This window comes from Scomber scombrus, chromosome 16 (assembly GCF_963691925.1).
Source record: "Scomber scombrus chromosome 16, fScoSco1.1, whole genome shotgun sequence".
NCBI lineage: Eukaryota > Metazoa > Chordata > Actinopteri > Scombriformes > Scombridae > Scomber > Scomber scombrus.
Window position 1 is genome coordinate 5096958 of NC_084985.1, and position 24942 is coordinate 5121899.

The window sequence follows — 24942 nt, forward strand, 5'->3', positions numbered from 1 at the left end:
GGGGCGACCGTTTTGGTGTCAAAAGAACTTCCGTCTCTATACAAGTCAATGGAGAATTCACCAACTTCTCACTTGATTTCTAACCTCAGTAAACGTTTTCAAAATGTGTTTATGGTCTCAATCGCTAGTTTAAAGCCTTCTTCAATGCAGTATGATGTTCATTTGTGAAATTTTGACCTCCCTGATTTTATATTTGACGATAAAGCATGGTATGCATTAGGGCGTGGCTACGTCGTGATTGACAGGTTGATTGGTTCAAAGGTTCAAGAGGGCGCTTCTTGCTCCTCCTGATGCCCATATAAGTAGAATCCGTGTTTTTATTTTTCCTGGCATGCACCGGAAATGTTCAAGATGGCGCTGCTCTGATCCGATACTATTGGCTTCCGAGCAGCACTCCACAAACCAATGGGTGACGTCACGGATGTTACCTCCATTTCTTACATACAGTCTTTGGCAGATACACTTTGTCAGTAACACAATGGTGTTTCTTCTGTTCTTTCCACACATGGAGTAACACTGATTATAATTAATTAGACTAACCACTTCATAGTTTACTGGTTTACACCCGTACAGGATTGTTTAACATGTCATTCAAAAATCTTTGGTACTAAAATGCTGCTATAACTGCCTCACCTCTTCTGGGAGGGCTTTCTAAAAGATTTTTGAACCTGTCTGCAAGAATTTGTTCACATTGGCTACGCCACAGAATCAATAGAGAATATTTTTTGTTCACAAGAAACTGAGAGAACTGTTTATGGACCGAGCTCTGTGCATGGTGTTATTGTCATCTTGAAACTCGAAGAACTCATCTGCAAACTGTGGCCCTAAAGAACAGTATTGTCTAAAATGTGACTGTATGCTGCAGCATTAAGATTTCCCTTTGTCCTAAGAGTCTCTAACCATGAAAAAATACCAGCATACCTGCGCGTTATGTACTTCGTGTACGTTATCACAGTTAAACGGTCAGCCAAACTCAGGTACAACACTTGAGCCAGGATCAGAGCGTCTTGCTCCCTTTGTTTCCTTCTTTTATGGTGAAATACCACGAGTGAAACTGCAAATAAAAGATAATACAAAACCTTAGTTTCCTTTACAGCGTGTCACCAATAAACAGTAATGCTATTTAAAGAATAGCTAAAGAACTACACAGCACAAATGAGCCGTTTACGTTAACAGTAGGCTGATACACATCGTTGCTAAGCAACGCACACTTTACATTAGCTCTCAAATTACTTTTAGCACGACTTCTTGTATGACTTCCCAGTCAATAAACATCACACGTTACAGTACTAAACTTAACATTACATATTCATCTTCATTCGTATCACATATCTTTGGTTTGAAAATGAAAGGATTTCTATATTTGAATCTATTTTAAAAACTATTATTATTATTATTATTATTATTATTATTAGTAGAAGTAGTAGTAGTAGTAGTAGTAGTAGTAGTAGTAAATATTTTCTGGATCATCATACTGTATGTCTCCTGCAGTACACTGTCTGTCGTGAACCTGTGCAGTTTTACTTTCTTCCACTGGAGGGAGCTGCAGCCTGCTGTTAAACAGAGCCGGCTGACTCCACTGTAAAGGTAAACTCAGCATTAAACTTAAGTATCCATCATCATTGAGCTGTGAATCTTAGTTCACTTAATTACATCCATGTTTCTCCCACTGAAGATACAAGGAGAGAAAAAACGAAGAAATAGTTTTCCAGGGCAAATGTTATTTTCACTTTCGTTTTATAATCTGTTTAGATCAATTTATCCCCGATTTAAATGACGCTCGTCTCACACTAAATTGTCATTGGCTCAGATGGAGGCTCAGGTCCAACCCTCAGTTAATCAGTGGGACTCACAATAGGAGCAGCATGTGTGTCTCTAGATAAAAAACATCTCTGTAATGTTGTAGTTTCTGTAGTTCAGAATGAAGATCTTAGTTTTTCTGGTCCTCCTGGGTCTACACAGCGCAGCTGCAGGTGAGTTCATCAGTCTTTTTGAGTCGGTTGATGGTTTAAGAAAAAAGCTTTGTTTACACACGGTGATACGAACTTAAGATTTCTTTCATAGTATTTGACGTCAAGTTCCCTGACTTCCTTGTAGATTGTAGAAATGTTTAAAAAGTCACAAACTCATTATGTTAAAGTTCACTTTAAATCCAGTCTGTGCAACGCGTTCATCAATCTTATCTAAACGTATCAGGACCTTTGATCGACTCGGTTCGAGCACAAAAAGACAAAATAGTCCAACACACTATAAATAAAGAAAACAGTGAACATATAACTAAAATACAACAAAATACATTTTTGGCAGTCAATAACGTAATAACGGCCGATAACGTCGTTTTTTAATGTAATAAGCCAACACTTAATAAAAGTCCTAAACCTATAAAGCAATTACTTTTTGCCAATAACGTAATGAGTTATTATGTTATTGGCCTGGTAAAAAAAAAATCCTTTCCAAATGTAATAACTGGAGCTGATAACGTAATACTATACTAATATCACTTTATTTAAATTTCCTTTATTGGATATGAAGTGTCACGCTTTCATTGCACTTAGTCTTACTAGTGTGTCCTTTAAATAATTTCTTAAAGACCTGAGCACACACAAACAAACCCCCTACACATGTTCATGACATGAACTTTTTCTTACAGTGATTCACACTCTGAAGAATATCTACACTGTGTCCTCTCAAGTCCCAAACTTCCCAGAGTTTGTGGCTGTTGGGATGCTCAATGATGTTCAGATACAGCACTATGACAGCAACACCAGGAGACTAGTACCCAAACAGGACTGGATGAACAGAGTTACAGAAGATTATCCACAGTTCTGGGAAGGGCACACTGCCAATCTTTTGGGTTACCATCATACCTTCAAAGGCTTCATTGAAACTTTAAAGCATCGCTTCAACCACACTGGAGGTTTGTTCATGTTTCATTGTTTACTGATAAAATGCTGAGATCTCACTCTGGTTTACTGCAGTTTGTGTCTCTGTCTCTCTCTCAGGTGTCCACATTTTCCAGTGGGTGCTTGGCTGTGAATGGGACGATGAGACTGGAGATGTTAATGGATTCAGACAGATTGGTTACGATGGCAAAGACTTCTTATTGTGGGATGTGAAGACAAATACATGGATCGCTCCAAAACAACAGGCTGTTATCACCAAAAACAGTTGGAACAATGACAATGAACGGTTGGCATATCATAAGAACGTCCTCACACAGAGGTTCCCTGACTTGCTGAAGAAGTTTGTGAAGTATGGGAGGAGCTCTCTGATGAGAACAGGTAGAATCACATGACCTGATGTAGTTTCATGAACACAACAATTTTAATATGCCTCCTCTATTTCTAACATACAGTAACATTACAATAAATATGAACCAACACACAGAGACCTGTTGAGTCTCAGTTTACACACATTTCACTTTCATTTTCTCTCTCACCTCTATTCATCTCTCTGCCTCCCTCCTCCTTTACCACATTTTCTGTTATTCTTTCACATATTTTTCACCTTTCTTTTTTTTCCATTTTCTGTCTTTCTCACAATTCTGTCAGTTCAATGAGTTACAATAGTAACATGATTCAATATTTTTCATATCTTAACATAATTATTAATCTAACGCTGTTTGGGGCCCTTTTAGTTGGGGGCCCCAGGTTGTCTAACTGAGATCCAGTATAACTACACAACAATATTGAGATGTTGTGTTTTTATTATAACTCTGATGTCTGAAAAACAAATTCAACCAATAACCAAAATTCATTTACCCAGAAATATCTCATACTGAATTAAATGAAATAAACTTCATTATATGAACACTAATAGATTGTCTCTCAATCTCAATCTCTCAACACCTCACCTCTCCTCAACTGTCTTTTTCTTCTCCTCTGTCCCTCCCTCTGTTTCTAAACCACACTTCAAAGAAGTTTATTTGCATGTCATAGTGTTACTAATGCATTTAAATACATTACACCAAACAACAACAATAATAATATACTGTAAATAATAATAAAGAAACTATAAACTGTCTTTGTCTTTACTCTCCAGAGCTTCCCTCAGTGTCTCTCCTCCAGAAGACTCCCTCCTCTCCAGTCAGCTGCTTCGCTACAGGTTTCTACCCTGACAGAGCCATGATATTCTGGATGAAAAATGGAGAGGAGCTTCATGAGAACGTGGAACTTGGAGAGATCCTCCCCAACCATGATGGATCCTTCCAGATGAATGTTGACCTGAACCTTTCATCAGTCACACCTGAAGACTGGAGGAGGTACGAATGTGTGTTTCATCTCTCTGGTGTGAAGGACGACATCATCACCAAACTGGATAAAACAGCAATTCAGACGAACTGGGGCAAGACTGGTGATGGAAGTGATGGAGGTGAGAAACACATTTAGTTTAGTTTCATCTGATTTGAATTGTCCTGTGATTGATCGGTTTGTTTTTCTCCTTCAGTGTTTTCTTTATTTGTTTGTCTCTGTTTTCTTAGTCATCTAGATTTTATTCGTTTCTTTGGACGTCAGAAGAGTTTTTAATCTGTTTTATTTTTTCCAAATGAAGGATATTTCCACATGTCACAGCATCAAGCCTCCTCTAACATCTACTTCTTTATTTCTGTTTTCCCCTCACACAAGTGCTCTTACAGCAGTTTAAGGCAAATTACTGTAAAACTTTGTGGTTTTAACTCCCAACACTGATTGTTCACTAAAACACACTCAGCATCAACATGTTTTTCTTCTTGTGACTTCCTTTTGGAAACTTAAATGAGTAAAATTGTGTTAATAAATAAAAGGTGATCCATTAAGTGATGAAAGAGTGAGATAAACTAAGTTAAATGTTCTGTTTTGGTTCTTCAGGTTTCCCTCTTGGTGCTGTTATCGGAGTTGTTGTTGTACTGCTGCTCCTGGTAGTCGGTATCACTGGATTCTTCCTCTGGAAAAATAAGAAGAAGGGAAAGGATGGTGAGAGACAAATGATGTTTTTACTTCACAGATGTATTTAATATACATGTCTCTGCTATTGATTTGGTGTTAATGTTTTTATAACATCATATATTTTACTTCTGGTGATAAAAAGTCCATAAAGTGTAAATATTTGACAAACAATTAGTTGACATATTGTAATAATGACACAGATAGTGATGTTTTCTCTTTGTGTTCTTTCAGGGTTTCAACCTGCTAACAGTAAGTATTTTAAATATTAAATGTTTGATAGTTGTATCTGCTTTTTTTGTTATGTTTGGATGTTACTTGACAACATTAAGTACAAATATTTTAAGATAATGAGATATTAAAATGTAAATATGAACAATTTGACAGAAAGTCAGATATTAGTAATTCGTCACTCATTAAATATTTATTTTTTCAGCTTCAGATGCTTCATCATCATCACCATCATCATCATCATCAGTTGGAGTTCAAAATACTACATGATGACAAAGAGAACGTCATTGAGTCATCTAAGCTCAGTAAACTAAACATTTATAATACTAAAACTCTCCCAAACTGTTGTATTTTAAAGGTGAAAACACAGTTTAGACATGAACTTGTGATCAGGGGTGAAATTAGTGATTCTGGAGCCTCAAACAAATGCTGACTTGCTTTATTTTGTATCCTTTCTTAAACTCATGTTGGTATTGGCAGTGCAAGAAATACTCAAAACTTTTATCTGAAGAAAAAATATCAACTACTAATAGTAAATGAATAATATTATACAGTAAAGTGTATACAGTACTGTAGTATAAGTGCATTTCATGTTCTAGGTAAATTCAGTTGTGCAATGATTTCCCCTGAAGTAGAGGTCTACAGTCACATGTTTGTTTGTCTGTTTTAAATCTTTGGGTTCTTTTGTTTGTTATTTCAGGGTTCACTGAGCTAGAATAGTAACATGATTCAATATTTTTCATATCTAAAACATCATAATAAATCTAAAGCTGTTTGGGTCCTTTTAGTTGGGGGCCCCAGACAGTTGCCTAACTTGCCTGATGGTAAAGTCCACCAAGTACCAAATGTTTTAGATTCAAAAAGTCAGTGTTATGAAGCATTTTTCAGTGTGAGATCCAGTATAACTACAGAAAAATGTTGACATGTGTTTTTATAACTCTGATGTGTGAAAAACAAAGTCAACTAATAACCTTGAGCTTTTTTCAGTAACATGTATTCAATGCTACATGTACTACTATACATTTAACAATATTAGTGTTTACTTTGAGGAGTGAAACAAGTCTTCTGTTGCCTGTCTGTTGACATGTGTGACTTGTCCTGGCCATTGAAACTACAGTCATTATTTGCTGTTGACTCAGTTGTGGCTCGTTTGTTATTATATTTCTTGATCGACTGACATGTTATATTTGGGAAATTACCATTTATACACTAGAGGATTTATTCATGAGAATATATTTCATATAATTACATCTTTGTAATAAAAGGTTGTTCACATTATGACAGTAGGTTTGATTATGTCTTATTGTAACTCAGATGCACTTTAAGAAGACAGAACATGTTTTTTATTGCTCTATTTAATAGAAGAATTGTTTTCTAATGAAGCCTAATACACTAAAGTACAACCTTTAGTCAGAGTCCTTTAAAGCAAATTATAGAAGTCTATCCTGCTATAAAGCTATTAACACAATTTCATTAATTACATTTGTGTTATTGGTTTTATCTTGTTGAGTAATGTTTTAACACTTTAATCCTTCCTGTTTCTTTTGACCTGAAAATGTCCATGAAATTTCATTGTGAAAATAAACCAGAGTTGATTTAATAATGTCCAGTTTGATTATTACTACACTACACTCTGATTAATATTTCACTTTTTTGTACAAGTCTGTACTGCAAGTCTGTTTACACTATAAAACAAAAGTATGTGAACATCTGAACTTTACACCCATGCAGGATTGTTTAACATGTCATTAAAACATCTTTGGCACTAAACTGCTGCAATAACTGCCTCACCTCTTCTGGGAGGGTTTTCTAAAAGATTTTTGAACCTGACTGCAAGGATTTGCTCCCACAACATAATTACAGAAGTTGGCCACTGATCTGGTCTCCATTTTTGTTCACAAGAAACTGAGAAAACGGTTTGTTTTTTATGGACCGAGCTTTTTACATGGTGTCGTTGTCATCTGGAAACTGGAAGAACTCAAACTGTGACCATAAAGAACAGTATTGTGTAAAATGTGACTGTATGCTGAAGCATTAAGATTTCCTTTTTTCCTAAGAGTCTCAGACCATGAAAAAAATGTCAGCATATGTTTGAACACAGAGTACATAATTTAAACTTTTCAGATATAAATCACTAAAATACTTACCTGGGTTGAGAGACACACATTTTGGGTTAAAAATGAAAGGATTTATATATTTGAATCTATTTTAAATACAATTATTGTTATTATTATTATTATTATTATTATTATTATTATTATTATTAATAATAATACTAACAATAACATTATTAACATTATTAGTTTTATTAATGGTATTCGTATTACATATTTACTGGATCATGATGTGTGAGTGAACCGATGCAGTTTTACTTTCTTCTTTGGACTCAAGTATTCTGCAATTTTCTTACTTTTCAAAGTTATTCAGTGGGCCGGAGTGGACCCTTTCCCAGGCCGGTACTGGCCCACGGGCCGTATGTTTGTCACCCCTGATCTATAATCTGTTGATTGATTGAATTTGGAGAACAATTTACTGTATCTCTATATGTAAATCTCTACAGTGATATAACATTAAATATACAGTGATAGAGGGTTTTTCATATTGCTCACCCCAAGCACTTAAATACACACAATCAACATTGTTTTCCAGTTGTGTAAATACTTTCACTTGTTTATTTCTTTAAAATTATTCTGTTAAAAGTTTTAGACTAATCAGTAATAATTTATGTGTTTGTTTTTATTCATTAACAGAGTTATTTTTTCACATCTGTCTGTAAAATCCACACATAATATATGTTTACTCATATGTGACTAGTTACAGTATTATCACAAACTAAATGAACATGGTTCCAACCTGCATATTGTTACAGATGTATAGGCTTAGTAAAATAATACGTTTTTCATCTGTTGTAAAAAATATTTTGTGTAGTTTGTATTTTAGACTTTGCAGATGTTCACACTGCACACATCCATTTTTTAATCTTGTATCACTTACTGCTTACTGGAGTCTGATTAACACACTTAAATAAAACAATGAGTATCGTGATAAACCTGTAAGGATCAAGTTGATTCACCTGTAGCTCCACTAAGGCTGAGCACACTACCAGAAGACATCATGACCATTATGATGTCATATTAAATGTGTGGAAAAAAATACAGTTAAGTATTGTCAAAATACTCATCTAACATTTTAGACTATAAAGTATACAATCATAAATACAAAAGTACCATTTATATACATTAATATAATTAATTTCTTCAGGAGGAACTTAATGTATTCTGGTTAAAGCTCTTCCAGTTCACTGATGATGGACACTTGAGTTTAATACTGAGTTTTACAGAGGAGTCAGAAGTGTGACTGTGCTGTATTCATTAAATTAGGAGAAATTAAGTTAAATGACATTAACTGAAAATGTGTTTAGTGTTTCTGAACAGCCTCACTGCTTCCTGAAACAAAACTTAACCTTTAACAAGACTGAATTCCTGACAAATCCCCTAAACTATGAAGCTCAAATAATCAGACAAGTCTTCACTGAGTTTCCAGAGGCTTTTTTATTCAGTTATAAAAACCCTTATCTATTAAAGTTGTACACAAAATGAGATGTTACACTCTCATTCAAACACCAGATCCTGTTTATGGACATTAAGAAACAAACATGATGTGACTCTGAGCTCTGCAGAAACAGCCGGACAGCTGCATCACTTTTCTCCAGATGAGTTTAACTCACACAGTGAAAGAAAGTGATGCTTCTAGCTACGACTGTCACACATGTAACAAAAAACAACTTGCATTTAACAGCACTTGCAGCACAGGAATGAAGCAGGAATGCAGGTAAACACAGTAAATGATCTCCTAACCTTTTTTTTTTTTATTGTGCAGAGAACAAGTGCAAACCAACCAAAGAAAAAAAAGAGGTATTACCAAGCAACATAACACATTTGACAAAACAAGGGGGGCATGAAGCATAAACACAAAGTTTAGACTGATGAGCAGACAGTGGGCAAACAGAAGGTATGAAAGATGCAAACAAATCAACAAAAAAAACCCAACAACAAACAAAAAAACAAAACAAATAAATAAAACACAGAACTTATTACCACCATTATCATCATCATCATAAATGACATATATCTATACAGCTACAGTCTGTGTGTAACAGATAAACTGAATTCACTGCAATGTGCGTCCTGCTTTAAGTAGTAGTTGTGGTGGTTTCAGCTCTACTTCATGAAGTTAATACATGGAAGCCAAATTTCAATGTTGTCTTGCTGTCCTTCCAGTGGAGCAGTATTACTTTTTTTTGCTATTGTGAAGGAGATTAGTATGAATGCAGGAACAGTGACAGAAAGCAAAAGAGGCCGATAAGTTATTTAAAAAAAAAACAACAAAACAAAATATAAATATGAATAAATAACCAGGTAAATATTACAATAATGGAATAATAATAATAATAATAATAATAATAATAATAATAATAATAATAACATTGCTACCATAGAAGACTTGACTGCTCTAACTGTGTGTTTACTGGTCTTTTTAAAAAGTTGGTCAGACAGCTGCAGCTGATTCAGAGCGCTGCTGATCGAGTCCTCACCGAGACCAAGAAGGTGGATCATATCACTCCAGTTCTCTCTTCTCTTTACACTGAAAGATGAAATCAGTACAGTCAATTGAAACACAGTTTAGAGTCACACATATGTCACCAGACAGGCAACAAAAGACTTGTTTCACTCCCCAAGGCAAACACTAATATTGTTAAATGTACAGTAGTATATGAAACAATGAAAACATGTAGTTCTTTACCAGTGTTACTGACTAAACTAACACTATACTAATTTGTTAAAAAGAAAGTTAGGAAACACCTATAAACATTATATTTTTAGGATTTTTGCAGTGTTTTCCTTATACAGACAGGTGACAAATCTAAAGGAAACACCAACATTAAGTTTCTTAGTGCTGCCTGAACAGCTTTAATGCTCCTTAGTATTGATTATATTAGTCACTGAACTCTACTGGAGGGATGAACACCATTCTTCCAAATGATATTCCCTCATTTAGTGTTTTGATGATGGTGTCACACGTTTAACAGAAGACAATCTGTATTTAACAGCAGTCGCAGCACAGGAATGAAGCAGGAATGAAGCAGGAATGCAGGTAAACACAATAAATTATGATTAAAGATGAAACAACAGGTTCAATTATTTCAATCTCAGTCTTCAATTAAAGAAGATTTGTGAAATTTTGTCTGCAGCACCTAAACTTTTACAGTATTTTACTGTGTAATATGAATATGTGTACTATTAGTAGTTAATAGTTTTACTTCTGATAAAAGTGTTTAATACTTCTTCTTCCACTGCCAATACCAACATGAGTTTGAGAAAGAATAAAAATAATAGTGTTTGTCTGAGGTCCCAAAATCACTAAGTCTAAACTGTGTTTTCACCTTTAAAATACAACAGTTTGGGGCTATTATAAATGTTTAGTTTAGTAAACTAAGATGATACAATGAAGCACTTACTGTCATCATCTAGTATCTTGAACTCCATCTGATGATGATCATGAAGTGTCTGAAGCTGCAAAAAGAAAAATGATTTGATTTGAAAAGAAGAGTTTTATCATGAGAGACAAAACTGGACATGAGTGACCAATGACTAACGTCTGACTTTCTGTAAAGTTGCTCATATTTACATTTTAATATCACTCATTATTTTTAAAATATATTTATTTAATGTTGTCAAGTAAGTAAAGCAGATATAACATATTTAATATTTAAAATACTTACTGTTGGCAGATTGAAACCCTGAAATACAGAAAACAGTTTCACAAAGTTATTATTTATTCAGAATTTATGAAAGAACCCAAAGAGAAAACAGCACCATCTGCAGGGGCGGATCTAGGAGTTGACAAGATCTGCAATGTCTTCAGAAGTTTCACTCTTAATCACAACTGGTATAAATTCACTCAGATTCATTGTTGATTATTGACTGTCTGTATCACTATCACAAGATATGCTTACTAATTGTTTGGCAAATATTTAAACTTTATGGAAGTAAAATATATGATGCAGTGTTTGTGATTTACTGCCATCTAGTGGTGAGGTTGAACACTTAAAAACCTCTCCCCCTTCAAAGTATATAAGAGGACGTATGGTCACTATGAAACTCGATGTAGCTATAACGAACTCATTCTAAGGCGATGAAAAGAGATTCTTAGTTCCTTGTGATTATCCACTGATTAAAACATACTTATGAAAACTATATTGCATTTCTACAAAGTCCATTTGATTATATGCCACAAAATTCTACACACTTTAACACCAAAACAATAGTACAGACATGTATATTAAATACATCTGGGAAGTAAAAAAAAAATGAGTAAAAACATCTTTTGTCTCTCACCATTATTGTTCTTCTTCCAGAGGAAGTATCCAGCGATGCTGACTACCAGGAGCAGCAGTACAACAACAGGTCCAATAACAGCACCAAGAGGGAAATCTGAAGAACCAAAACAGAACATTTAACTTCGTTTATCTCACTCTTTCATCACTTAATGGATCAGATTGTATCTATTAACACAACTTTAGTCATTTAAGTTTCTAAAAGAAAGTCACAAGAAGAAGAGAAACGTATCATGAATTCTTTTGGTGTCCAAAGAGACAAATAAAATCTGGATGATTTAAAAACAGACAAATGAAAAAGAAACAACTGTAGGAAACAAACAACACCATCCATCACAAATTCACAAAATATAAATCAGATGAAATTAAACTAAATGTGTTTCTCACCTCCATAACTCTTGTCCCGGTTCGTCTGAATCGCTGTTTTATCCAGTTTGGTGATGATGTCGTCCTTCACACCAGAGAGATGAAACACACATTCGTATCTCCTCCAGTTTTCAGGTGTGACTGATGAAAGGTCCAGGTCAACACTCATCTGGAATGATCCATCATGGTTGGGGAGGATCTCTCCAAGTTCCACGTTCTCATGAAGCTCCTCTCCATCTTTCCTCCAGAACATCATGACTCTGTCAGGGTAGAAACCTGTAGCGAAGCAGCTGACTGGAGAGGAGGGAGTCTTCTGGAGGAGAGACACTGAGGGAAGCTCTGGAGAGTAAAGACAAAGACAGTTTATAGTTTCAGTTATAGTTTATGATTATTTACAGTATATTTGTAGTGACTCAGCTCCACACTTTAGCTGTTACTGGTTGCTAATGACTGTGATTGTTTAGACGTGTAATCACAATATTAATGATAGGCTATTCTGTCTTTCCAGTAGATTCACATCATGCATTTATTGTCTTACCAAAATGTCCATGTTACACATTGTCTGCACTTTTCATAAACCTTTCACATAAACTAAACAATAAAACAAAAACAAATATAGACCTAGCCAGGCCATTACCATGCACCCCCTAGTGTTGGAGATGAGCATTAGATTTAACCCAAATCCAACACATTGCTCCTACAATATTATTATTATCATTCATGTTTGATATAATTTATTTAAATGTGTCAGTAACACTTACATATACAGTATGAATGACACATAATTGAAGTTTGACTGAGGAAAGGAGGGAGGGACATTGGAGAAGAAAGACAGATGAAGAAAAGTGATACCACCTGCCTCAAGGATGGCAACAAGAACGGAGGCCACACACAGATATTACCACCAAGTAATTTATTGAACCCAAACAAATAAACATTAACTAACTAGCGGGGTGGATGAAATAGGAAAAGCAGCAGTGTTGTTAGCAGCATGTAGATGAGTGAAAATATGGTGTAATGTGTGTTGTCAGACACAACAAACCAAAGAAAGGAAAAAGGGGCTGCAGGCCCAGGGGAGAGAGAGAGAGAGAGAGAGAGAGAGAGAGAGAGAGAGAGAGAGAGAGAGAGAGAGAGAGAGAGAGAGAGAGAGAGAGAGAGAGAGAGAGAGAGAGAGAGAGAGAGAGAGAGAGAGAGAGAGAGAGAGAGAGAGAGAGAGAGAGAGAGAGAGAGAGAGACACTCCCAGAAAGGTGGTCCTTTAATACCCTCTGGAAGCCCAGCCAAGAGAGACAGGTACAAGCAGACAACCCTCCCAGATCTACCTGTATCTGCAAAAAACAGTCAGAACATGTCAGAGAAGAAGGCAGAGTGGGAGGCAAGGCATGGTCTGAGTGAGAGACTAGATTAGGAAGAGAGAAGGAGGACAGTGAGAGAGAGACACACAGAAATATGAGATAGAAAGAGACAGAAAATTGAGGAAAAAGATGGTGATAAATGTGTGTAAACTGAGACTCAGCAGGTCTCTGTATGTTGGTTCATATTAATTGGAATATTAACATATTAACATTGTTGTGTGATGTGATTCTACCTGTTCTCATCAGAGAGCTCCTCCCATACTTCATAAACTTCTTCAGCCAGTCAGGGCACTCCTGGGTGAGGACGTTCTTATAATATGCCAACCTTTCTTTGTCATTGTTCCAACTGTTTTTGGTGATAACAGCCTGTTGTTTTGGAGCGATCCATGTATTTGTCTTCACATCCCACGATAGGACGTCTTCTCCATCGTAACCAATCTGTCTGAAACCATCAACCTCTCCAGTCTCATCGTCCCATTCACAGCAAACCATCCACTGAAAAACATGGACACCTGAGAGAGAGACAGAGACACAGACTGCAGTAAACCAGAGTGAGATCTCAGCACAGTCAGCTGTCATCAGCTGATATCACATCTTCACCACAGAGACACACTGATCCACACACACCAAAACACAACATCTACACCTTCTGCTGTTATTGGCTGGATAGAAACCACTCCACTAAACCACTAATCTAATCTGTACTTCTGCTAAATATTTAGAGCTGCAACTAATGATTATTTTCTATCAGTTCAGCTATTGATTTCTTTTTGGTTAATCTATTAAACATTTACTTTACAACATGTCAGAAAAGAGTGAACAGTGCCTGGAAAGTAGTCTACCTCAAATGTCAAGGAAGATGGTAGGCAATACTGATGGATTGTTTTGTATGATCAACACTGAACAGTTTAATTTTTGATGATATAAAGATGTAAAAAGCATAACATTTTCATATTTGAGAAAATGAAACCAGCAAATGTTTCTCATGTTTTACTCAATAAAAGACTTTAATGATTATCAAAATTATTTTTTACTTAAGGTACTAAACGATTAACTGGATGAAACATAAACAAACCTCCAGTTTGGTTGAAGCGCTTCTTCAAAATGTTAATGTTGCCTTTGAACTCCTGCTGGAGACCCATGAAGATCTGAGTCTCCCTCTCCCAGTAATGTGGATCATCTTCTGTGATTCCGTTCATCCAGTCCTGTTTGGGTTCTTTTCTCATGGTGTTGCTGTCATAGTGATGTATCTGAACATCATTGACCATCCCGACAACCACAAACTCCGGGAAGTTTGGGACTTGAGAGGACGCAGTGAAGAATTTCTTCAGAGTGTGAATTACTGTAAGAAAATGTTCATGTAATCATTTCAGTTTTCTGAATTAAAGTTTTATAGGAATCAAAAGAAGCTACAGTGCATTCTCCTGATAATTTCTGTTGTGCAGCGATGACATGAAAGATACAAAGATAAATAAATATGGATGTGTATACAGTCAGTGTGAGACAGAGTATGCCACTCGGAATAAGTGCACAGAGACAGAGTCAGAAGTGTGAATGTCTGGTGGGAGAGAGTTCCAAAGGCGGGGGGCAGATTGGCTGAAAGCTCTTGACCCTGTGGTGGTAAGTAGGGAGATGGGGCAAAGATCTAGATGGCAGAAGAGGATCGGAGAGTGTGGGAAGGTATGAAGATGTGAGTACGTTCAGAGAGATATGATGGTGCCAGGTTGTGAAGGATCTTGAAAGTGAGGAGCAGAATCCTAAAATCAATGCAGGATTTGATAGGGAGCCAATGAAGTTGCTGCAGGGCAGGAGTGATGTGTTCAATAGAGGGAGTTCTGGTGATGATACGAGCGACTGTATTCTGAACCAATTGGAGTTTATGAAGAGATTTCAAAAGAAGACCAAAGAGGACAAAGTTACAATAGTCCAGACGGGATGTAATCAGGGTGTTTACAAGTATAGCGGTGCAGGTTGGTGAAAGTGAGGGACGCAGACGATTGCGTAGATGGAAGAATGAAGACCAAGTAACGTTATGGATGTGGGTTTCAAAGGATAATGTGCTGTCCAGGATGACACCCAGGCTCTTAACCTGAGGGGATGGAGGAACAGTGGAATTGATGATGGTCATGGAGAAAGTGTTATGTGTTGCTAAGATGGATCTGGTACCGATGAGGAGGACCTCAGTTTTGTCACTGTTGAGTTTAAGAAAGTTGAGTGAGAACCATGACTTAATTTCCAGTAAGCAGTCGGATAGAGCTGTGGGTGGCAGAGTGGAGGTAGTCTTAGTGGAAAGATAGAGCTGGGTGTGGTCTGCGTTGAGTTGAACAAACTGTGTGTGACCAGAGAGATATGATCTGAACCAAGCCAGAGGGATGCCAGTGATTCCAATGGAGGCTAACCTGTCCAGGAGGACGTCGTCATGAGAGACAGTGTCGAAGGCTGCGCTCAGGTCAAGGAGGACCAGTATGCAGAGTAGTTCAGAGTCAGATGTCATCAGGAGGTCATTGGTAGTTTTCACCAGGGCTATCTCAGTATTGTGGAGGGGACAGAAACCAGACTGAAATTGTTCATAAAGATAGATGAGTGTTGACCTGAGCTGCCACAGTTCCTTCAAGAGAAATGTCAGGACGATACATGCTGTACGTGATTAAATTTTATTTTCTATATTCTAAAACATATTGTATTTGATTTGATTATATAACGTCTATTATGGTTAAGGTTGGGTACTGACCTCATTATGTCGTTACTACTGATTTTTGATTCACGTCAAACCAAATGGTCATACATTTTGGTAAATTCAGAGGTATCATTCTGGTGCAGAACACATGAGCTGGACACATGTGATTGTCTCTTTCTGGTAGTTTTATACCTTTTGCTCATGGATGCACTTCTGCCACTGGCTAACAGTGACAAGAAATCTCATAAAAATCACTATACCTACTAAACACAGTCATGGTGTCAGCATGTGTAACTCTATAATAGCTAAAACTACACAGATGCATTGTGGGAAAACAGTGCTTACAACATAAAAACATGAATATATATGTTTTTATATATTTACTTTGTGTGTATACATCTCGTATTTACACTGTATATAATTTACATTTTTTTCTAATAATTGCACCCTTTACATTTAGATTTGCATCTTTATTCTTTTGCATTACAGATTTAGAGTAAAGCACCGAGATGAAGTACCATTGATATGAGTACAGATACTGAACGGTACCAGTATCGTTTCAACTGTGAAAGTTACTCAACCCTAAATATGGTCTTTAGCTGATACTGTAAACTGTGAATGATGACAACTTACTTTTCTTCTTCCTGAAGTTTTCTGCACATCTCCTGATACAGTTTAATGGGTTGTAAAGTATAAGAGTTACAGTGTCAAACAAGTAAAAAAATAAAAGGCATTAAGTTATCTGCCGTAATTACAGATAAAGACATAATATTGTAACATCATAAAACTTACACACTCAGTATTAAGTCATTATGAACATGAGATCTGAGATGATGATTTCTGTTACTTGGCAAATTTATATTTGAGTTATTGAACAAAAATAATGAAGGTTGTCAGTCATTTAGTTTACAAACATTAGTGAATGATATTAAATATTGTGCCATCAGAGCAACAAGTTGTTTGTCTTCAGCATCAATATCTATGGAAACAGCGCCATCTGCTGACTCATGTTGGTTACTAATAAAAACCTTCAGCAGTCTGTAGATGTTAATTATACACACTTCAGATTAAATGTAGTGACGTCTTTAAGACTGAAAAGTGTTTGTTAACACATTTATATCATTTCTACAATAATAAGTAATGAATAATATCACTAATTAATAGTTACACTGACTGAAGATGTGATTTTCATCATTGTTGTTTGTTTGGAACAAATATGAATATTTAATAGAAAAATGACGTCATGAACAATAAAATAAAGTACAACTATGGTCAAGTGTAGTTTAACATGTTTTTGTTGTATTTGAGTTATATTTTAACTGTTTTCTTTATTTATCTGAGTGTGTGTTGGACTATTTTGTGCTGCCATTTTGTCCAGAACGCGCTCGGACCGAGTCGATCTAAAACGTCCTCTTGATGAAATAGTATAACGTCAAATAATGGACCTGATTAAAAATGATGAAAGAAAAAATGCGTTTTAATTTCCTATTTTCACAAATAGGAAATTTAGCCCAAAAAAAGATAGGTTACCAAAAAAACAGACATTAATCAACACGTTGCACAGACTGGATTTAAAGTGAACAATATTATGAGTTTGTGACTTTTTAAACATTTCTATAATCTGCAATGAAGTCAGGGAACTAAACATCTAATACTGTAGCTGAGACTAAGTGGTTCAGGTGTGGTAGCCGTCGCCAAGGGGTGTTGATCAGACACAGAGGAGGCAGAACTTCCTTTACCATTTATTAGGCGAATGTGTGTGGTCTACAGGAAACAAACATATGCAAAATCCAGAGGCAATTAGGTTACACCTTAAATGTAATCCTAACATTACATACTGTAACTGACCATGAAAATAACACTGCAAATTCAAGGTAAGTAATGGTCTGCATATACTCTATTAAAACAAGGACCAAAAGAAACAATATTTATAAAATAATGAATAAACTGGCCTTCAGTCTCCTTCATTTGGTACGTCACATATTTAACTGAAAAACATGCCTTTATGGTCTCATACACTCCAGGTGGCACTCTCTAAAGCTTGACATTCAAATTATGCATTAATCACACAATAGCACTAAACTGGATGCATGAACTGTCACCAAAATAACACTACACATTATGCATCAATTATCTGCACTCAATTAACACCAAAGTATTATTATTACTCTGTCCTGCTTACACACATAAAGTTACAGAATAATTATGCCAGAAATATAGCTTAAAGAAATAAAGGAAATGCCATAAACATCCATCCTAAGCATTTCTTGGTAATATGGATTAGCTGTGAAATTTAGCTAAACACAGGCTGCAACAATTTAACAAGCTGCCTCTACACGTAGTGAAATAATTACAAATTAAACACCAAATGCAGGTAAACTTGCACTTACTTTTTTACATTCACGCACACAGAAAGTCCACGGAAAATAAACTGATTCATAACTGGTACTATTAACTAAACTCTTATCTGCTCCAAAACGCTTTTCTTCTCCTCCTGGGCCTTTACACTGTTTTTTCTGCTGCAGGACTAGTCAGCTCTGATTGGCTGCTGCCACTAAACGAGCAGCTGAGAAGAAGGGGAGGGGAGGGGCTGATATGCTCATGATCGCTGCATGATCTCAAGTCCGCACCTCAGAGTCTCTTGAACAAATACTACGAAACAAACCTTAAATTCGTATCACCATGTCTACAGATATAAAGGCTTTTCTTAAACCATCAACCGACCGAAAAATAAAAAAGACTGACCTGCTGCTGTGCTGTGTAGACCCAGGAGGACCAGAAAAACCAAGATCTTCATTCTGAACTGAAGTCTACATCTCTACTGTCAAATGATTTGTTTTTAAAAAAATCCAGAAACAAACATACTATGCTTTTTTGCGAAGGTAAGACAGACAGGAGCGCTCACTTCCGCGTCTTTCTTTGCCAATGAGACTTCAGTGTGAGACCAACGTCACTTAAACTGAACTAAACAGGTTATGAAGGAAAGGGAAAATAACATTTGCGTGTTTTTACACGTTGTAGAGCTTGGAGAGAGGCATACCAGGCTTTATTTTGGGTTTGTTAGCTTTGGCAGTGCATGGAAATCATATTATAACATACATCCGCTGAACGTTTCACACCAATCTCCTTTTAATTATGGAGCTAATTTGGGTTACTCAACGTCAAAAGGTCAATGTATATATCGACAAAACATTAATTCATATATTTTCCTTGGTCTTATACGAAATGTGCAAATGAAATAATCACATTTTGCTTTAGGCCGAAATGATGCAAGACTCCTATGTACTTGCAAAGGGTTTAGTTTAATACTCTCCAAATAGGCTGCAATTGATGATATACAATTTAACACTATGACCATTATCTAGCAGAGTCTGGGACCCAGATATATAGTATAACATCATCATAATAATAATAATAATAATACTAAGGCCAGTATAATAGCAGTATATCACAGTATGTAGTAGTAATAATAATAATTTTACATACAATAAATAATATACTATGAGTATAAGAATATGTAAATAAGTAGATCCTTCTGTGTTCATTTTTCATTTGCTTTTCATTTACATCAAAATGTTCTTCCATATAACTGCCTAAAAATGGTTCTTCGTTACGTTCGAATAAAATTGATTACTTGACTACTTACACTGAATTATGCACATTTTATTCAATGTCAGTGATATTCCTGCCAGTTTGACCAGCCCACCACTGTGGTGGTTCTATGAGGTCTGTTTACCATATATTCAAAAAAGTGTGAAATTGGTGATACTGAGTTGGAGTGACTAACAAGATGAAACACAGAATTGGGTGACAATGTTTTGCTACATGCTTTACAACCAGTAAAACCAAAAAAGGGAACTGTAAACATCCAAGTAGCAATAGAAAACTAGAAGAACTACTAGAAAACAGTGAACTGAAAGAGTTAGTTTTATTAAAAAAATACTTGTGTCCCCCCCACTTCTGAAATGAAAATTTCGTCCTTGGTCTGGGTTAATTGTTTCATTACACGGAAAAAAGCCACAACATCGTTCCTGGCTTTGGGCTATAACATTAGATATACTTTTGTGTGAAGAACTCGTCTATTTCGTGTAGTTTGGCAGCGCAGCTGGGGGGAAAATACCGAAAGAAATATCCTAATTTACCTTGGACGAAGCAACAACCAGAGAGACAGCTTTCAGGTGTTTCTCTCTGCGGGTATCAGAGAGAAAAAAGCAGCATTTATCTCGACGGTGTATCAATCAGAATCTGAGTTATTGCCAAACAGATAATCAGATTACGGGATTTGTTTGAGTGTTTTTGAGGTGCATAACAACATTTAACGACCAAAAAAGGCAAGTTTATTTCTATGAAACATGTTATACATAAGGGCAATTTAATGTACTTTTGCTTTGCATTATGCATAAAAAATGAAAAACTGCATGAAACATTACAATACATATTTAAAATGGGAAATATAGGAAACGACTAAAAAAAATATATAACTGAAAACTCAGACACAACATTTAAAAGAATTTGACAGCATGCTGCCTGATGTAGTTTTTCAGCTCCACAGGTAGAGGGAGCCCTCCGACAAGCAATAATCCACCAGGACTAAACTTCTGGAGGGGACTCGTCTCTGCCTTTATTTTTCCTTCTTTGCCTACTTGGTCTTTATGTACCTGTAATCTGTAACAGTCACAGAGATCATGACTAGGGTTAGTTAGGGTGTGTTCAAGACTTTTTTTTATGTGTGCAGGGTGTGTTCAAGACTTTTTTTTATGTGTGCATCATGACTCCTTTGATCCAGAAAATGGAAATTATTGAGATGCAAATTGACATGTGAGGCTGCAAGCTTTCAGGAGTGGAATCCAGTCTGTGCCAAGAGAGGTCAGATGAGGACAAGAGAAACAGAAACAATGTCTTGAACAAAAGATTGTAATCTCACCCATAAAATGACTGCCTATAATAGCAGGATGAATTACCCAGCAGACACTCCAATCATGCATGATCCTCATATTCAGAGAGCAATACCTATAGTAGTATGCTTTTAAAAATGCAAATCGTTTTTATGATATGAAACCTCTAATATTTCCATTCACCCTTTTTCCCTTTTATATGCTGCAGCTTCTTATAGATTAAAACCATTTGCACACACATGATTAATGACTTTTCAGATTGGCATCACTCGAGTCTTGCTGATGTTCATCTTGTTCAAAAACAAAAGGATTACAAAAAGCTCTGCTGGCCTGGCGGGGACAGATGAGATCACAACCATGACTTCCTCTTTCTTCTTCCGGATGTGGGTGCCAAGATGGGTGCCAGATCTGTGTGTCACACACAAACGAAACCTAACTGACTGGTCTGGTGATTTCCCGAGAAACAGCACAGATGAATGTACTGTTTCTGCCAAGTGGGGGAGCTCGAACACTATTCTTGCTCTGGAAAAGGCAACCATCTCCTGTACTAATGTGGTGGTTTTCTGGTTATACGGCTGCAGTTAATATAAGGTTGTTTTAACAGGTTAAATGTGTTGATCCTGCACCAAGAGCAGGAGTAGCAGGGCTGAAGAGATAGACAAGAAAATAGTTAATCAAGTGACTGTTTCTGCCTGCTCCAAGTAAATAAGTGTGTTGTCTTTTGTAAAGTTTAATTTTTGTGCTAAAAAACACAAAATAGCCCCAAATCAAAACATGCTTGCACCATATAACATTGGATATCGTCTAATTCCCAGTGTATAAAATAATGTTTGTGAGAAAACTGACAGTTGACAATATGCCCAGAGGGACAAAGAGAGAGAGAGAGAGAGAGAGAGAGAGAGAGAGAGAGAGAGAGAATCAAGAATAGAATTTAAAATCCTTCTCCTCACTTTTTAAAGCTCTTACTGGTCAGGCTCCATCATACCTTAAAGAGCTCATAGTACCTTATGTACCTACCAGAACACTGCGCTCCCAGAACGCAGGCCTACTTGTGGTACCTAGTATCTCTAAAAGTAGAATGGGAGGCCGAGCCTTCAGTTATCAGGCTCCTCTCCTGTGGAACCATCTCCCAGATTCGGTCCGGAGGGCAGACAGCCTCTCTACTTTTAAGAGTAGGCTTAAAACTTTCCTTTTTGATAGAGCTTAAAGTTAGCAAGCTCCTAGTTTATGCTGCTATAGGCTTAGACTGCCGGGGGACTCCTACCTCCATGATGCACTGAGCTCCTCTCTCCTCCTCTCTCTCTCTATCCATCCATCTATATCCAATAACATTCATGTACTATTAATGCATTCAGTAACCTACACTTCTTCCCCGGAGTTGTCTGTGCTTTCTCATCTCACAGGCAATCTGGGCCTGTAGACGTCCGGATGACATATTCCAGTCCCGGACCTTCTAGCTTCAATGTTTATTTTCAATGTGCTACTCTCTCTCTCTCCTATTCTTCCTCTCTCTCCCCTCTACCCCAACCGGTCGAGGCAGATGGCCGCCCACTTTGAGCCTGGTTCTGCCTGAGGTTTCTTCCTGTTAAAAGGGAGTTTTTTCTTGCCATTGTCGCTAAATGCTTGCTCATGTGGGAATGTTGGGTCTCTTTAAAATTAAAACTTGAAGAGTACGGTTTAGAACCTGCTCTATGTGTAAAGTGCCTTGAGATAACTTTGTTGTGATTTGGCGCTATACAAATAAAGATTGATTGATTGATTGATTGAGAGAGAGAGAGAGAGAGAGAGAGAGAGAGAGAGAGAGAGAGAGAGAGAGAGATGAGAGAGAGAGAGAGAGAGTGAGAGACAGAGAGAGAGAGAGAGAGAGAGAGAGAGAGAGAGAGAGAGAGAGAGAGAGAGAGAGGGGGGGGGGAGAGAGGTGTGTGCCATTTCAAAACAACAAAGACAGGTGTGGCACAGTGACGTAGGCTAGCATGCATTTGCTGGAGGTAGAATCTGAATCTGTGAATCTAAGTTTAGGATCTTCACACAGCACTGTGTAACCCTCGGTTACCAAAACAGTTAAACAAAGTAATTGGATAATTTAGAAAATGTATTGAAGAAAAGTGTATTTATGTGGGTTTGATTTTAATAATAATATTAATTTATTAAAAAAAATATTTAATTCATTTTTAAATGTATTAAGAAAAAAAAAAAGAATTAATTTTTTTTTTTTTAAATGTATTAAGCCCCTCCCTGAGCTACTACCTTATCGTGGTGGAGGGGTTTGCGTGTCCCAAGACCCCAGGAGCTCAGTTGTCGGGGGCTTTATGCCCCTGGTAGGGTCACCCAAGGCAAACAGGTCCGGGGAGAGGGACCAGACAAAGCGTAGCTCACAAGACCCCTTATGACGAGTAAAATATATGGTCCTCTGTTTTCCCCCCTGGAGCCAGGCCTGGGGGTGGGGCTCGAGGGCGAGCGCCTGGTGGCCGGGCCTGCACCCATGGGGCCCGGCCGGGCACAGCCCGAAGAGAAAGCATGGGACCCCCTTCAAGTGAACCCACCACCCGCAGGAGGGGCCAAAGGGGTCGGGTGCAAAGTGAGCTGGGCAGCGGCCGAAGGCGGGGACCTTGGCGGTCCGATCCGCGGCTGCAGAAGCTAGCTCTAGGGACGTGGAATGTCACCTCTCTGGTGGGGAAGGAGCCTGAGCTGGTGCGCGAGGTGGAGAAGTTCCGGCTAGATATAGTCGGCCTCACCTCGACGCATAGCAAGGGCTCTGGAACCAGTCTTCTCGAGAGGGGTTGGACTCTCGTCCACTCTGGAGTTGCCGCTGGTGAAAGGCGCCGGGCAGGGGTGGCGATACTTATTGCCCCTCGGTTTGGCGCCTGTATGTTGGAGTTTACCCCAGTGGATGAAAGGGTAGCCTCCCTCCGCCTTCGGGTGGGGGGACGGATCCTGACTGTTGTTTGTGCCTATGGCCCAAACGGCAGTTCAGAGTATCCACCCTTTCTGGACTCCTTGGAGGGGGTGCTGGAGGGTGCTCCCTCTGGGGATTCCATCATTCTGCTGGGGGACTTCAACGCCCACGTCGGCAGCGACAGTGAGACCTGGAAGGGTGTGATTGGGAGGAACGGCCCCCCCGACCTGAACCCGAGCGGTGTTCTGTTATTGGACTTCTGTGCTCGTCATGGATTGTCCATAACGAACACCATGTTCAAACATAAGGGTGTCCATATGTGCACTTGGCACCAGGACACCCTAGGCCGCAGTTCGATGATTGATTTTGTAGTCGTGTCGTCGGACTTGCGGTCGCATGTCTTGGACACTCGGGCGAAGAGAGGGGCGGAGCTGTCAACTGATCACCACCTGGTGGTGAGTTGGCTCCGATGGTGGGGGAGGATGCCGGTCAGACCTGGCAGGCCCAAACGCATTGTGAGGGTCTGCTGGGAACGTCTGGCAGAGTCTCCTGTCAGAGAGAGCTTCAACTCCCACCTCCGGGAGAACTTTGATCATGTGCCGGGGGAGGCAGGGGACATTGAGTCCAAGTGGGCCATGTTCCGTGCCTCCATTGTCAAGGCGGCCGACCAGTCTTGTGGCCGCAAGGTGATCGGTGCCTGTCGTGGCGGCAATATCCGAACCCGCTGGTGGACACCGGCGGTGAGGGATGCCGTCAAGCTGAAGAAGGAGTCCTATTGGGCCTTTTTGGCCTGTGGGACTCCGGAGGCAGCAGGCAGGTACCGGCAGGCCAAGCGGGGGGCGGCTGCGGCGGTCATTGAGGCAAAAACCCGGACATGGGAGGAGTTCGGTGAGGCCATGGAGAACGACTTCCGGACGGCTTCGAAGAGGTTCTGGACCACCATCCGGCGTCTCAGGAGGGGGAAGCAGTGCACCGTCAACACTGTGTATGGTGGAGACGGTGTGCTGCTGACCTCGACTCGGGACGTTGTGGATCGGTGGAGGGAATACTTCGAAGACCTCATCAATCCCACCGACACGCCTTCCGGTAAAGAGGCAGGGCCTGGGGACCCGGGCGAGAGCTCTCCTATCTCTGGGGCCGAGGTCGCCGAGGTAGTCAAAAAGCTCCTTGGTGGCAGGGCCCCGGGGGTGGACGAGATCCGCCCG

General features: G+C 38.4%; 2 protein-coding genes and 1 pseudogene across 2 annotated transcripts in view; 2 read left to right on the forward strand and 1 right to left on the reverse strand.

Annotated features, from left to right (window-relative positions):
* Positions 1-24942, forward strand: part of LOC133996487 (major histocompatibility complex class I-related gene protein-like) — a 70859-nt gene that overhangs the window by 13728 nt on the left and 32189 nt on the right. The gene's annotated exons all lie outside the window — the stretch shown is intronic.
* On the forward strand, positions 1896-4403 carry LOC133996499 (major histocompatibility complex class I-related gene protein-like; annotated as a pseudogene).
* On the reverse strand, positions 13424-18772 carry LOC133996506 (major histocompatibility complex class I-related gene protein-like). Its single transcript, XM_062436095.1, has 3 exons — positions 18692-18772; positions 14345-14611; positions 13424-13781 (listed from the first exon to the last, which is right to left on the reverse strand). Exons 1-3 carry the CDS (start codon positions 18741-18743, stop codon positions 13450-13452), a joined length of 651 nt encoding a protein of 216 aa, XP_062292079.1. The 5' UTR covers positions 18744-18772; the 3' UTR covers positions 13424-13449.

What these genes read in the sequence shown, in the direction of transcription:
- LOC133996506 (XM_062436095.1), bottom strand. Translation starts at nt 18,743, where the DNA reads ATGAAGATCTTGGTTTTTCTGGTCCTCCTGGGTCTACACAGCACAGCA. An exon ending in TCTACACAGCACAGCAGCAG is followed by an intron (nt 14,612 to 18,691) that starts GTCAGTCTTTTT and finishes ATTTTCTTACAG; the next exon opens with TAATTCACACTCTGAAGAAA. An exon ending in GCGCTTCAACCAAACTGGAG is followed by an intron (nt 13,782 to 14,344) that starts GTTTGTTTATGT and finishes TCTCTCTCTCAG; the next exon opens with GTGTCCATGTTTTTCAGTGG.